At 37.4% G+C, this 16,615-nt stretch overlaps 1 protein-coding gene across 4 annotated transcripts in view; it reads right to left on the bottom strand.

Moving 5' to 3' along the window:
• The window catches only part of EPHA7 (EPH receptor A7), a 162,355-nt gene that overhangs the window by 96,485 nt on the left and 49,255 nt on the right, over positions 1–16,615 (bottom strand). For all 4 annotated transcript variants that reach the window (XM_075046633.1, XM_075046635.1, XM_075046632.1 and 1 more), the window contains exons 4-5: positions 11,273–11,428; positions 10,059–10,394 (exon numbers count right to left, since the gene is read on the bottom strand). In XM_075046633.1, the coding sequence (XP_074902734.1) occupies positions 10,059–10,394; positions 11,273–11,428 (492 nt within the window). The remainder of the gene's footprint in view (positions 1–10,058; positions 10,395–11,272; positions 11,429–16,615) is intronic.

A 16,615-nucleotide genomic window follows, 5' to 3' on the forward strand; every position in this document is an offset into this window, starting at 1 on the left:
TCTCTGTCACGTACTTTGTCACAGAACATACATCACCCTTTCTGGCGCATCCCCGATTAATTTTGCTGGCTTGCAGCAATTATCCCTCCCTTTGTGACTGACCTCCTGGTAAATGGAGTGCATGATAGCTGGGCAATTTTTTCCTGCGTATTTTACCACTTAATTGATCCTTGTTGGCTGCCCACAATAGAATATACTAAACTTAAGTCATGAAATGGTTGAAATTGAGAGAAAGTGGTAATCATGTTTTAGCAATTGTAGTTGACAGCTGTAAAAATCAGATCTTGATAATGTTCTCTCATTTACCCTATTACTTGGATCACTTGGTTAAAGCTGTTAATGATCCTCTTGGATCAATGTCTTTTGCTTGTAGCTATAATTTACTGCATTGGTGGATTAGTACAGATGTTTTCATAGATAGCTCTGCATCATTCCACCAGATTGCTGTCTGCATCAAATTTGCTTCCATTCATCACTAACGAAGCAAAGAAAAAGATAATCAGCATCTCCTATCTTAACATTAACTATTGAACTCAGGATAACACTTTTATTGTTGTCAATTTGCAGCCTTCAACCACGGCTTCCTCAGTAAATTGCCCTGAGAATTTCCTCTAGAAATAGATCCAATTATATATTTTGACTATAACAGAGAAAGACTACAGAAATGCTGTATAAAACTGTGCAAAACAATTCATACACTAAAGAGTAGTAGATACAACTGTTCAGTTAGGAATATGCCCTATGGAGTCAGGGCTGGTTCTATCACATGCAAAGCAGAGGAAACTACATAGGGCAGCAACGTCAGAGATGGCAAACATTGGCCAGACTTACTAATTACTCAAACTATTCCAGCACCTGAAAAATCTGCTGTCACCCACGGAGCTGTCAGAGTGGGTAAGTTAGCAATGGCTACTGCTATTAGGGAAGATGTCTCCCCTTATTACCCCAGTAGCATCAGAAAGATCAAGCCCAGCTCTTCATAGACCTTTATTTTGCCCTGACTTTCCAACCCATCTTGGCTATTCTCACCCTTACCTGCCAGAAAGGAACTTCATTCTTGGGCCATTAACACTGCCAGAAGGCCACAGGGCAGAAGGGGAAGATTTGTATTTTTCACCTGAGGGCCCGTTTAGCCAAAACTCCATTTTTCCTTCAAAAAAAGCAGGCTTGCTGGCACATGCAACAAACAAAAAATAAGTAACTGAATAAAATATGATCTGTTACAAAAGAGCAGCAGCAGAATCTCTGACTCCATTTCTAATGAGAATATATATATAAAGCAAACTGGAACCACACTATCTTAGAATGCTGGACAAATCTACATGGCACCTCTTTCTAGACGGTTAATTATGAGACTGAACTTCATCCCTAAGTGGTGGACTCAAACCTTGCTTTAAGAAAGTTCTTGATTCAAGACATTCTTCGTTCCTTCCTGCAGTGCATTTTTGGCATACTAACTACACTAGCTGGGACAGACTCACCACAAATAATAATAATAATTCCAGCTATTAAACAGGCACTAGTGTGAGCAATGTCTCCCATCAAGAAGCTGCATGTTTAGCTACTCCATTGTTTAAGCTCAATGGAGAAACTTCTTCAGCTCTCTTGTATAAGCTCTCTTCTCTCTTTTAAAGATTTCCACAGGAGTCATTACAGTAGGCTGGCTCCATGCCATACTGTCATCAAATGCTTCACTCTATAAAGATGTTACAGTTAAAGAATTTTTTCATTTACTACATACAGCCTCAATAAGGATTTCACATTTGGTGGTACTTACGCACTTGCAGTAGTGCCTTTCAGTAGTGATGCTCGTTTCTCATCAAAAAAGCATCTGTGCACTTAGAGGCTTTTATTTGTTCTAATAACAACGGTACATGAATTCTTCAAAAGGTCTCAAACAAACCATCACATTCAGGGACAAAATTTCTAATGTCTTATTTTGCTACAAATGTGAACATACTCTTTTTCTTTGAATTTTGTTCTTTCTAGGCAAAATAACAAAGAAATGAAACACCTTAATATTAAATTAAACTGTACTGAAGTAAGATCTCAGAACTCATGAGCACAGTGGGTTTTGGCTAGATTAATTCTAACCCTATGTATTATTCTGTCCTACCGATACCAATATTTCAAAGTTTTGTTTATTGAAGGAGTTCAAAACTGTTTTGTAAATACTGAAACCCAAATCTTCCTTGTGCTTTTATGAGGCCAGCTATGTGTTGTTATTAGCTACAAATAAGAAACAGGAAGCTTAACCAAACAAATGTAATATATGATTGAGAAATTTTGCGACTGAATCAGAACAGACCCTTTTTGCCAATTTCCCTGCTGTGTTTCTCTTTTACTGTTAGGTCGCAATATAGCCATGACAGTGTTTCACATAAAACAATTTCCTATGGAAATTCTGAAGCTTCCAGACAAATAATTGCCTACATTTCATAATCATCATGACATTATTTTGGTAAGAGAACGATACATGTGGCCAATATATCAAAGAAACAACACTGAGTTCCTGAGATCCTACTGATGGAGTTCAGCACTGTTCTAGATCCTGCATCCAGTTACCATACTACAGTTCACAGGAAGCCAAAAAAGGAAGATCTGGAGGTACAGTTCTGCTGCCAAAATCAAAGGTCTATGGAATTGTATTTTTCTTTGCACATGAGTTAATTAGCTACACTAGGCTGTGTATCACCATGTATAAAAGTATCAAGTCATTTATTGTCTTTGTACTGCAGGTATCTTGAAAGTCTTTGAGACCGGCCAGGTCTTCGCAGAATTATGTATAAGTGTCCCCAAAGAGTATAATAAAGCTCAGAGAGCACTACTATTCAGTTTCTACTCTGTTCAAAAGGACTTATGGCCATGAGAAATAATCTAACTATGGATGAAGTGAAAGAAGAAGCCAGGCATATTTATGAGGGGCTAAAAACCCAGCCAGCAGGTGTCACATCTCACATGTCACAGTGCTCTTTTATTCTACAAAGCCTTCTGCAATTGGTCATAGAAAATGTGATGTTAACACACATATTTTCTTTTCAAGGTCAGGATTAATTTTTCGTCACTACTTTTAAGATGACAATTGGTGTTAACTCATAAACATCGAGGAGATGTCTGGCTCGTGTTTGTAACATTAGAAGAAAAAGTGGCCCCGAGTCCTTTGTGTCACATTAGCAAACCAATCTCTCCTTTCTTTGGCTAAATTGTACTTCATATCCCTCGTTTTCTCCCTCGAGTACATAGTTATTTATTGCGTAGCTGGTGAAATTATGCTTTAGTAGTGTGCATTTGACTGTGGTGACATACCCTGCTACTTCAATAGCTCAGTGCATGGGAAAGTTAACAGCCCTGTGGCTGTCATGCTTCTCCTAGCAGGTTGCTACCAAACATTTAACATACACAGAAGCTTAATCTGACCATTTCTAATTCAGAGCTTTGGTTCTGTGAAGCTGAAGCTTTACTTTGTCTTTGTGTAGCTACACTAGAGTGTAGCTTCCCCCTATTTTTACTTCTAAATAATGTAAAATTCACATAGTCTCTACTAGAAAAACTTACTTAGTTTCTTAGCAAAAACTATTACATACATCTATTTCTAAAAAGCTTTTATGGTAAAGCTGGACGGGCAAGAGTTCTGATACCCATTTGGAAAAAAAAAATCTTTTTTTTTTAGTATACTAAAAAAATAATTTCAAATTACACTCAGCCACAGACTGATGTGCAAAAACCTGCTACAGTCAGACTCAAAATGTGATAAGAAGTTAAAGTTTTCTTTCAGGATGACAGAGTGCCCATTGCTTTGGTTCCTGTGTGTTCTGATAGAGCATAAGGTTCAAATCCTGCTCCTATTGAAGTCAATGACAAAACTTCCATTGACTTCAGCGGTGCAGGATCAGACCCTAAGCAACACAGTTAACATCTGCTTTCTTGCTTTCTCTTTTATCTTTCAGTGAAAAATATTAGAACAAATTAGAACTAAATATTAGAAAAAATTCATTAATTACTATCAATTGGCTAATCTGTGGTAAGTTTTCTTATAAAACATATTGCTTTTCATTTCAAATGTACATATATATTCTGTATATGTATATAAAATATTATCAAAACTGTCAAATATCATATATGCCATACCATGTTATATCCTATATAGATGATTCCTTCTTTGTGACAATCCTAAAAAAAATTTAGCATTTAGCAAGCTTACAACAATGCCCCAACCTAGCAATTCTACAATATCTCTATAACCTTGTGGATTTCACTACATTAAATATGACCCGATACAATCAGTGAATGAACAAACTGCTTTCCCTGATCTGATGGCATTTGCTATACAGAGCTTGGGATTCTAATCAAGTTTTTATCCATCAGTTTAATTCAGGCATAAATTCAGTTACCTCCTCCTATCAAAATATCTGTGATACTAGTCCAGGTTAATGTGACTGCAGATCAATAGGCAGTCTGAGCTCCACAGAAATAACCCAATCCATTTTTTAAATGTACTGAAAAGACATGTAAAAAACTGGATGAATAGTAACTACTACATGTAATTAATTTCTAGTTTTACCCTTTTCAGCTGGTGGCCATGGAGTGCAGAATATTTATGAAACTATGCTGTCTGCCTACTGTTCTAGAAAAAAGTTAAAACAGATTAAAATATACCTTAAATATTATTAAGAATAACCACTAACATCTTTGTAGCTCCCATCAAATAAACTAAGCAAAAGGGTAACCCAAAATACAATCATCATAACATACATGCTTCTGAAAACCACAGCTTAATGAAATCAGTTAGGGAATATTAGTTTTGAAAAGTGACTTCTTCTATAAAATAATTCTGCCAGCTCAACAGGTAGAATGCGTTTGGTAAAAAGAAAAGAAAGACATTTTTATAATCAGAATTCTTTTCATACGAAGCATCTTTTTTAAATATATATGCAGATGATGGAGCCATATCAACGTGGGAAAGCTGATCTATAGCTGAAGGCTAGAAGATGAAGCATAGCTCAAAAAGTAAAGTCATTAGTAGGAAATACCAAATGAAACCTGAAGCTAAGGGAAGTCCAGTGAAATGGGAAAACATAGAAGCAATGTTAAGTTGAACACTGAAGCTATTTGTAATAAGCTGTCATGTATTGCCAGAAGTGAACACTGGATGGAAGGAGTAGATGAAGGTAGATTAACACAACTTGGCGGCAGAATGGGAAGACACCAAAATGGTCTGGGGAAAGGAGAAAAGTGAGAATAGGACTAGAACGGTGAGGTCAAAGCAACTGGGAAAGCCATAGGCATAAATCTTCTTGATTGCTGCCTCTGCTGGGGGACAGCTCATTGCTGAAGAAAAGTCGGGCTTAAGTGAGACTGACAGGGAACAGGAAACAAATAGATGGTCAATAGCGCAGAGACTATGAAAGAGGAGACTTTAAAAAATGAGTAGAGATAATTGAGAGCTGGGGAAACTGCGAAGAGAAGCAAAGAAGAGAAAAATGATGAGCAGCAACAACGAAAGGAGAATGTAGAGTAGGGGAGAATGCAAAGTGAATCCCCTCTTCAGAAAGACCTCAGAAGTATGTAAGAAAGGCAGAACCCATCACATAGCTTTACGTAAGGGATAGCTGGTTTCCTTTATGCATTCAATCATTTCTTCTTGCCATGTAAATCAACCACACTGCTGCTAATAGTCTTGATTTTATAGCATATAATGTGTTTTCTGCTCAGGTTGCTGTGATAATGCAACTTTCAAATATTCAGTTCCCCCCCCCCCCTTTTTTTTTAAGCTGTGAATTTAGGGACCTGGTTTTTGTAGGAAAAGGTCTGAAAATTGAACTCTGAGATGTAAAAAAAAGGAAAAGCAAATCAACATATACAAAATAAACTGTTACTAAAAAACTTTTTTCAAGAGTAAGCCTTGATTATGGAACTGAATCGGGGTTTTTTAACCACTTCATGTTGTCAGCATTAAGTGCATCGAAGGTGCAGCATGACCTAAGAGTGAAGAAGCAGTGAGCATTAGCAAGTGCTCCCTGCATAAGAACAGGGAGTACATTTAGGAACAGGTATTGGCATTACATTTTAACTTTTGTTTGTCATGTTTGGTTACGGTAATAAGACATGATGAGTGTCCCCTTGGATATGATTTTTCCTTTCCAATGATTATAAAGATAACTCAAACTGGCTCAGGACAGATACTTATATCTTCTCAAACCGTGACATATGTTGGGATTCATCCAACCTATGTTAAATTTTCTCAGTCAGGCTAGGTTGGGTGAATATCACCCTTTATAAGAGACCAGTCCATTGTCCATTCAGATGAATTCCAGAGGAAAGAATGTAGAAAGAAAATTTTTAACACACGCTGTCTTTGCAAAAGTGTCAACAGAAAAATTATACAATTGTTACTGAAACTTTTTTTTTTAAAGGTTTGAAAGTGCATAAATGCCAAAACCTGACAAATATTCTTCTCCTGTGAAACCTACCCGATTCCATCAACCTTTTGACTGTTATATGGAAAAAATGTAAGATTTGGAAATGAATTTGATGGATCAGAAGGAACTACCAGTACCACTGAAAGGTAAATATCTTATTAGGAAAGTGGTAAATTTATCTTTGGTAAACAACCATTCAATAAGCTTGCAAAGGTAGTGTTTGTCAGCTCTTTGCTAGCTGCAGCTCTTCAATACAGTCACCTATTGTAACTGGGGCTTAGTCACATTTAAATCTGAATTCTACAAGGATGCAGGGGTTCACATAGATCAGCTTGCAATACTGGGATGACATCCTGTATTCCTTATAAGATGCTGGATAGGCAAGATATGAAACAAGATGGTTTATTCCTGGGGGACTTAGTGCACTTAATCTTTTAACTCTGATTCCAGCTCAGTTCTTTCATGCTTTTGTCAAAAAACAAAACAAAGCAAAACAAAAAGCCTCACAGTTCTTGGCTGCAGCATAAAAAATATGCCATATGACAACTGATAGCCTAGTCACAAAGTCTTTTTAACACAAGGAATGAATAGCAATGTGTCATATGTATATACGTGAGCAATGTGAAATGCTACCTACCCACTTGCAGTCATTTTATTGTGTTATTTCCACAAATATAAATAGTTTTTTATCAACCACCTGGTTCTTTTCTGTGACATGCTCTCTTTGACTCATCAGTAGCTTGTTATATGTGGGTGAAGAAACACTGAATGTATTCCATAACCCCATTCTTTTATTAATAATTTCCTGTTATCATTACACAATGATTTGAATTTTGTGAATATGGTCACAAAGGATCAATTCAATTAAACCAGAACTACAAAGGGAAAATCTCACTGCAAGCCTCTGTGCAACTGGTGAACCCAGTAATTATATATAGCCACCTATTGTGCTAGCATAATAACATGTGAAGAAGGTTTAGTTAGACACATTTACACACATAAAAAGCAATATGGGCATAGAAAAAGTCATTTTTGCCAAAAGGATAGAACAGTCACACAGTAACAAATGAGAGCTGCATGAATTCTAGTTTACTTGGCTATAAATAAATCCAACATTTTCTTTCTCTCCATGGTAAAATAAAATAGGAGCACAGAAGCATAACAGTCTCCTTTGAGCAACCAGTCTCTTTCTGTTCAATTATAGTCGTCAATCTGTTCCACCTAAAATATTTTCCTCCTTGAGAAACCAAAGAAATCAGTATTAGGATCCAAAACATGCTGTTGCAAAAATAATGTAAAAGAGGTCTTTCCTTTTGGTGAATGCATTTGTTCTGAAAGACTGTATTTTCTTTAACATGAATTTTGTAATTTGGGTGAAAAAAAAATTGCAGCATTTATAGGGTGCTTTTAATCAGAAAATCTTGAAGAGCTTGGTAAAGAAAGGTAAGGGTTACCTTCATTTTACAGACAGGGAAAACTGCAACAAAGAGAGCTTAAAGCCTTTTTTCCTACTGCCCCAAAATTCCTATGTATATTCCTTTTAGATGTCCAACTGGAAGCCTTTAAATCCTGATATTCAGAAATGCTAAACAGACGAAGCTTCAGTTATATGAACACCCTTTCTCTCAGCAGTGACAGTGCCAGATTCTGTAGCACTGGGAAAGGCTCTCCAGTATATAATCCCACAGCAAACTGGAGAGCAGGGAAGGATCAGAGTCAGGTCTCCTGCTTCCTGCTCCATGCTCTTACAAAACTTATCTAGGAGGGTGTAGGTTTTTCCATTACTTGAAATCACCAGGTAAAGTCTAGATGTCGTCTCCAATATATATGCAAGCTATAGTTTCACTAATATCTCTGGGCTTGATGTGAGGATCATTTTATAAAATCATATAGCTTGTATTACTTATAGCACAGGATAACCATATTATGTCTTCTGGCCTGAAAACCCCTATAAATCTATGACTCTGAGAACACAAGAGAATTAACTATAATGAATTATCTTGGGGGTAACACAACAAACTTCTCATTAAGGCTTTTTCATCTTCCTGAGACGTGATACTAGCCACCAAATTGCACTGTCTTTTCCTTTACCCTCTGTGCCACTGAACCATCAAAGCACATACAGTAAAGCCAATTCGATTTAGCTAAATAGGAAAAAGTCCAAATCCTCTTCTTCATGTGGTAGTTCTCTACAGACTTCTACAGAGAGCAGAACACTGTCCACCTGTGCACGTTTGAAGAATTACAGAGAATTATTTTAAAGATGAAAAATCAAGGTGTCAAAATAATACAATCTGTGGTGCAAAAATAGTTTCAGGGTAAGTTCTCTGTGCTCAAAATCTCATCATAAACTCCAAGAACTGAACGAGCACAGAGACCAATCCTTTTAGTCACAAGGACAGTTCCAAAATAATATAAAATGTGCATTTGGCATCCAGGAAAGCACTATGGGGAAATTAAATATCCCATAAATATTCCAGCCTAACTTCAACAACTATACAAACTGTCCTAGGTTTGGGGGGAGGTAGGGAAGGTTTTGAAGCACATTTCTTGTCTTTTTTTTTTTTTTTTTTCAGATGACCATCTTTATAGTGCAAAATAACTACAGTTGCTCCTATTTGTTCATTGCCCCTGTACAGTGAGTTTGTCCTCAGTTCAAAGTGTTACTGTAGGGGATCATTTCTACTGCACTAAAAAAGAATAGCTTGATCACAGTCATTAAAATTTCCTCCAAGATGTAGGAAGTATCCTTTAAAACATTGGTTAGCTGTTCTTACAGCAAGCATCAGTCTTTCACTTCATATTTTCTTTTAAAGCTTTTCTTCGGAAGCCAGATCTTGCAATTAATGCTCGGTTTAAGATTTTTTGTTCAATGTATAAAAGGTTAGTTTTACTATCCTCTCTTAAAGCCCACACTGCACTATTGTAGATTCAGAGGTCTGTAATTTTTACCAACAAGCAACTCGTCATTTCAGAAACCTAAATCAGAGAATTCTTTTTTTTTCACTCAGCATGCAGACAACTAAAGCCCTTTTTTCCCCAGGGTGATATGCTAGTTTGATTTTATTTTCCCTGACATTTCACCTGTCAGATTATGATAAGTAGAAGAAACAAAGAATAATCATCACATTCTCACTGAATCTCATAATCAAATACCTGGAAATATAAGATAAATTAGAAACATTATCCTGAGGGAAAACATTAACACTGAAAACACCATCAGATATCCAAATCATCTTCCAGTGACCTAGGACTCCCATACAGGTTTAAAAAATTCAGCAAGGAAGCCTGCATAGGACTGTCACATCTACTTTTTTTTAATCTTCAAATACCAGGGAATGACCTACAATGATGTAAGAAGAAAAAAAATGTTGCAGAGTTAAGAAAATCTATTTAATAATAAAGCTGTACGTCTTCTTTAAGTCTTTCATGAATACTTTCTGAAAGCAATCCTGAGGCCAAGAAACAGGACAGGTTATCATGAAATAGTATAAGCTCAAATTAACTAGTTGGCAAGGTGAAAAGATTAATGAGCCACAACACACCAAACATGCTCTTGATTTACTGCATCTGTAGTTTGCATGTTCCCAATTTCCCTCAGTCTCACAGTGTTGAGATTCATAAGTGATGAAAACTTACCTGCTTGACCAGTGGTAATACTGACAGCTGCAAAAAGCCTCTGGGAACGACTCAAGTCAGAAACCCCGTTCACAGCTTCAACTTCAAACGTGTAGTTAGCATGAGCTAGCAGGTCCATGACAGTGACATAGTTATCTACTAATCCAGTTTGCTGGGGCATATATCCAATGTTACTCCCACAGGGAACACATTCACCCTGCTCCCAGCTGCACCTCTTGCACAAAATGCGGTAGGTCACATCATTTCTTCCCCCGTTGTCAGCAGGAGGACTCCACTCCAAACTCACGGTAGTCTGGTTGATATTGAAAATGAGGTTCTGTGGTGCCGATGGAGGTCCTACGTAACACACAAAAAAGTCCAGCGTAACTGCATAGAACCACGGTGGGACATGTAGCTAGCGTTTTAATTACTAAGACAGAAGATAGTTGAAGCATTTTTCTTCACATAAACATTTCATTATTTTTAGTACAAGCTGCATAAAAGCTTCCTTGAACTCACTTAGCAAGATCTTTATTTATTTTCCATTAAGGCATCAGAATAACAATTGTCTGTGTACTTACTGCAACTGACTTTTGCCGTTTCTCTTCTGTGCAATTAAAAGGATTGGTTAACGTACTTTAAAGGTTTTCTTTTATAGTTTTCCCAAGTATGGGATTTGTTCGTCTCTTCTAAACATACGGCACGAACTGCTTCTAGTCCTTTGTTATCAGCTCTGATATGATTTACAGCGATATTTGGTGCTGCTTTGGATTTAGGAGACTTCCACTATTTGAACCACCAATCTGTGTAGGCTAGTCTATTTGCAGTTAGGAGGTTAAGCCAGATCCAATTACAGTTCAATCAAAGCTCAGATCCACACAGGTTACTTTTCATTTTTCATTTTACTCATTTTGGTATTATATCACATAAAGCACATTGTCTACAACAACTTTACAGCCATGGGAAAACTATGCCTGTATTCTATCTATTACAATGAGTTACACACTTACCCACCATGCAATGTTTTCCAATGTTATATCAAGCAAACATGCAAATTATTTATGCTGATTCTATATTCACTGCCAACCTTTTTTCCCCTCTGCCTTTCGACTTCGTTTACTGTTGTAAATGTACTTTTCAAATATAGAAAAAGCCAACCGAAACTACTAGCTACAAGTGGCTGCACCTGGTTGGTTAAGCAATGTCCTTTACCATTAAATTCATGACTGACTCACTTGTGCATGCGACATATGGTGGATCAGAAGGTGCTCTATAATAGCTATCTTCACAATCGCATCTTGAAGATCCGTCCTTGTCAGAGAAGCTGTGAGTAGGGCAGCGAGAGCACTGCAGATCTTGTGAGGAGGATTTGTAGAACCCGCGGCCACAAGCTAAGACAGAACAGAACAAATTAAGGTTTAGATTTGCACGGACTATTATTCTGATCTTTTTTGCCTCTGTCACGAGGTACACGTTCCTGTAAATGTCTGAACTACCCATTCTGTTATGCTGGCGCAAGCAAGATACTATGCTCACAATGTCTTTTTCTTCTGTTGATGCTGTTAATGATTTTGTGGCATTTTTATGAGTTCAGGCATACACTACAAATACCTCAGCAGTTGGCAGCACAATATTTTAACACAGAGGGCCACAGAAATGTAACAAGCATCTGTTTTTCACCAAAGGGGAGTACAGTAATGGTGTGAAACAGCTGGATGCCTGCAATAGGCCTAAACAAGGGAAAAACAGTCTGGAGAAGCTCTGCTCTAATGCCACTGAAGTGTTTCTGGAATCTGAACTAGTTGATTTGGAATTAATGGAGCAAAAGTTACTCCACTGATCTGAGAAACCCAAAGAAGCTGAAACCCACCAGTGAAGCCTGATCCCGGGGGAAAAATGAGGCGTGAACACTTGTTGGACAGACGATGCTGCGAGGAACAAGCAGAAAGAGAAGGAGGGCTGACAACGTAAGCTGCACAATTGTTTTTTCCAGTTTCACAGAGAGAGACAACCAGGCTGAAATGAATTTACTAAAACTTTCAAGGGAAAGTCAAAAGGTAGATAATTGGAAATACTCATAGAAGATAATTTCATACTGTGGTTTCCCCGCTGTGAACCCATGGAAGTAAAAAATGTGTTGTGTTCCAAAACTGATGTTTAGAAATACTTCTTTCAGCTACTGCCACAGTTCCCAAAGCAGAAACACCCATAAAACACACCTATAATGACACTCAGAAGCAGAGAACTGCAACCTAGACAGCCAGCTTAAGAATGGATAAACTATGAGAGCTGTAGGGGATGAGGAAGAAGGAAGTGGGGATCAGACAACCTAAAACTGGAAACAGATTAAGGCTCCATTTCAGCACTGAGGTTATGGGCAAACTTACAAACACTGTCAACATGAAAAACAGAACACAAAAGCCATCCAGATCTTCCTAATAAAGCAGAGGCTTTTTCAACCACACTATTTTATTCTTTTTTCCAGCCCTAACAGACAGTCTAACCTTCTTAAGCCATCACCTGTATGCAAAGAACAGGGACAGCAGTTGAAACTTAGTATTGGGTATCAAAATATTAAAGCTAGTTAAATAGTCATTCTGAATTCGGAGAAAGAAAATTTACTTTGGTTATATTCATATTTGCTTGAATATTTTCTCAGAACAGAAGTGCAAAGTATCCAAAGACACTGATATTTGGAACAGTTATTTCAGTTGTCTGGTACTGCAGTGATGGAAAGAGCATGAAAACAACGAGCTTTACCCAAATCTCACTGAAGTCAAGGAGGAGTGTCTTTGACTTTAATGGCCTTTGGACTGAGCCCACAGATGACTCTTATTAATCTGATGAATTTTAGGCAACTGAGAGAAAAATAATGATGGTAAAAGATAACAGTAGATTAAAGTTGATGAATTAAGTAAATCAACAGTGGATCATACCAGTATAAAATGATAGGAAATTCTGGCCCTCTATTACTCTCTATCAATATACTAACTTTGTAAAGAAAAATATGCCTAAAGGACAGAAATCACCGTAACATTTAGTGTTTGTTATGCTGAAAAAAAGTGGATGGATGCTCAATTACCTGGCAGAGAAAATTAGCATGCAAAGCATGTATCCTTCGACTTTGACAAAGGGGCACGAGTTTGCATTAGAAGAAAATCTAGCCCTGCTTGTAAAACATGCTATAGTTTGATTCTACCACAGTAGCTGTTACATATGCTATTTAGAAAAGACGACAGAAAGAATTTTGGAGAAACACTTCGGATAAACATGACCTGTGAATTCGTAGTTGTGGCAAATTTAACTCAGAATCGTCCTTTTACACCTTCACTCAAGGTTGTTTCAGAACTTCCTCACCAAAGACAAAGAGCACAAAAGCTGAACTGATTTGTATGCATGTACCTTAAGACATATATTTAAACTTCTGTCTGCTCTTTCAGTGCTTGCAATTGAAATGTAGCTAAAATTACCAAATAATAGTTTCCTGCCTTTCTTAAATAGTCATGTTCCTCTCATACCGAGAAAAACACTGGACAAATACACCAGGTCTTCCAGCACGTAGCCCTCTGCAAAGCAAAGAGCAACTTAAAAGGCAAAGATCCCTACTGTGTTTCCAGTCTGTCCTTCTCAGCAGGGAACATTACAAAGCAAAGACGCAGAGGGTAAAATAGAGATTTCAGACAGAAATAACAAAACGTAAACAGAAAACCCCTTTTCATTTTTTTTCCAATGACTTGATCAAGATATTTATATGCTTAGTCACTTACTATTTAAAGTAAGTGTGCGTTTCTTATTAGAGTTCAAAGGATCTGAATGTCTGTGACTAGTTTACATGACTGAAAGCCATTTATTCTTCCACACAGCATACCACAGGCAGCAGGTTCAGGCACTTGTACCATGCTACCATTCCATTAGCTTTTTTTCCAGTAAGAGGCTTGTGACAACATTTAATAACCACCCCTTCAACATATACACCCCATAAATGTAAGGGTCAGAATATTCCAGCATTGAAATTTTTAATAGTACGAAAATAGTGCCTTCAAAAAGGATTTTTAAAAACTTTCTAGTTCTTTAGAAATGAAGATACACAGGGGTACAAATCATAATTAGAAGTACTCATTGGAGGAAGACAACTACATTATTTTCCCTTTTTTCTTCATAAATTTAAATTTGTCACAAAAATTTGTTTTTTCAGCCTAGCGGTGGAATACTTCTATTGCTTAAAAACTGAGGTGCTATAAATCTTTATCTGTTTTTAACGTATATCACTGTCCTTGCCAAGAAACTTACAACTGAAAACTCTACCAAGAAAGTGTTGCACGGACCAGTTACGAAGGTGTGATAACTTGCCAGTGAGCCATTACAGATCACAGATGGGAAAGATTCATTCAAAACCACTTTTTTTGACTCCTTTTTTTCCTCCCTTTTGTCCTATCTTGCCGAATTACCATGGTGAATTTTTTTGTATTACAAGTAATTTAAATACATTGTTTTGTGCACAGTACTCACTCAAATACACGTTTAGCATACGCCACTGCAGTCAGTGCAATCACAAACATTTTGAGCCAATGTGTTCGGTATCATTTAAGGGCCTATGCAAATACTGTAAATAATGGAATACTGCAATGCCACAAGTAAATACTGAGGAATTAACACACACTACTAAGAACTACGATGCCACATCTGTGGCACAACAAGGCATTGGCTGTTGTAACTAGAGATGCTGACTGCAGCTCATGTAGAAAAATAGCAGCTTCTCTGCTGTGAGCTCATCACATGCCTTAGCGGCCTGGTAGAGATCAAATAATGTATATTTTTCGTTTCATAATTATAAAAAAAAAATTCCCAGAAACTCTGGAAGGGGGAATGAAGGCAGATGTAGAGAGCAGAAAACAGCAGTCTGGAGTCCCACTTGTGGGACAGGAAAAAGGAAAAAAGGGACGTGTTAAGTACTGTTCATTTTTATGTAACCTTTTCACTATAAACAATAAGGAGATTCATTTTGCTTGTAGGAGAGCTAGGGAACTTAAATTGGGAGGGATGATGGAAATATGGTGAGGACTATGAGTGACATGTAACAACTGATGTTTATATAAGCAAAGGAGAAAGAGTAAACAGTTGTAGGGCAGTGACACATTAATCAAGAAAAGTATTTGCTACTACAATAATACAAACAAATTAAAAGAAGAAATCTCCATTTGTAGAAGTGCAAGGCTTCCAGGTGGCGTATCAACTTAAGACTTAAAGGGCACGCAATTGTTTCAGCATGTTAGACACTTGATTGAACATGGCTTTTGATAATAATTTTTGAGTTTATATGAAAATAATGAAACATAATGAGCTGCAAGGAGGTGACCGCACTAATTACTGTTTGATCCCATTATAATAAGTAGACTGGTGTGAGGGGAGAAGAATAAAGATGACATACTGTGCTAGCAGAGCAAGAGAGCTTGCCTGTTTGCTCGTTTGCTCACCATTCCCTGAGTTTGCCATCACGATTAAGTTTTAGTGGTGTACATGACATAGTTTCATGCACACTGAAGAAGATGAAACTAATGTTTAAAAACGAATACTTTTTCAAAGTCAGCATCAAAGGATGGCAAAGGAGTAATCACAGAGTTTCAACAACAGCAGTATTACTTACGGACTTGAGGTGACAGCCTGGTCCCGCTGAGAACCACGGCAAAAGGACTGACCACCTCCTGCGAGCTCAGGTTTTCCCCTGGGTTCCTCCCGCCTCTTCAGTTGAATAAAGTTGACTATATGTTAAAGTGATCCCATACATTGTGTTTTGTCCTACAGGCAGTGGCTAGAATTTGTTTTATAGCTGTGTGGACATAAGGCTCTATTCTTGCGATTTGTTTTGTGTTATCTTAATCAACTCTCTACCTTTCTACCCTTCCCAAGCCTGTGAACATTAAAGACAACTCAGCTAAGCCCCTTTTCACAGAAATTATGTATACACAAGGAGTTTGTGCAGATGTTTCCTGGATGAAGATATGCAGCTGCAAAGACTTTATTAATTATAAAATGCAAAATGGATTGTTCTGTAATTGAAACTCTCTGGGGCTCTGATACATTTGAAAATTAACATACATATATGTATGGTCAGGACATAGATGGATGCTGTTAGATTATTTATTACAGATGGATATTTTAGCTAATGCAGAAAGAAGGCTGGTCTTTCTCCACTGGAGCTTTCAAATATTTGCTTCATATTAATGTCTATGGTTCCATAACTCAGGACTGAAAGCACAGCTTGCAGAAACAGTACTCCCACTGCTAGTGTTGCTGACCTCATCTGCGATGGACAGGTCCAGAATCTTTATTTTAATCCTATTGACAGTGCCTCAGTGGGAGTAATTATAACAGTCGGCCACAAATCCAGACCTCCTGTCACTGATATATTAGGGTTTTTCACAACAAAAATGAGCAGCAGACAAGGAGGATGAAAACAACATGGGGTAGTGATTATAGCAAGATTTGTCAACCCCCTTCTGTATTAACCTGCTACAAACATATGACAGTTTGGCATGGGAGACACCAGAAATACAAAATGTTTAATCTTCCACAGCATC

Source organism: Buteo buteo, chromosome 15 (assembly GCF_964188355.1).
Source record: "Buteo buteo chromosome 15, bButBut1.hap1.1, whole genome shotgun sequence".
Classification (NCBI taxonomy): domain Eukaryota; kingdom Metazoa; phylum Chordata; class Aves; order Accipitriformes; family Accipitridae; genus Buteo; species Buteo buteo.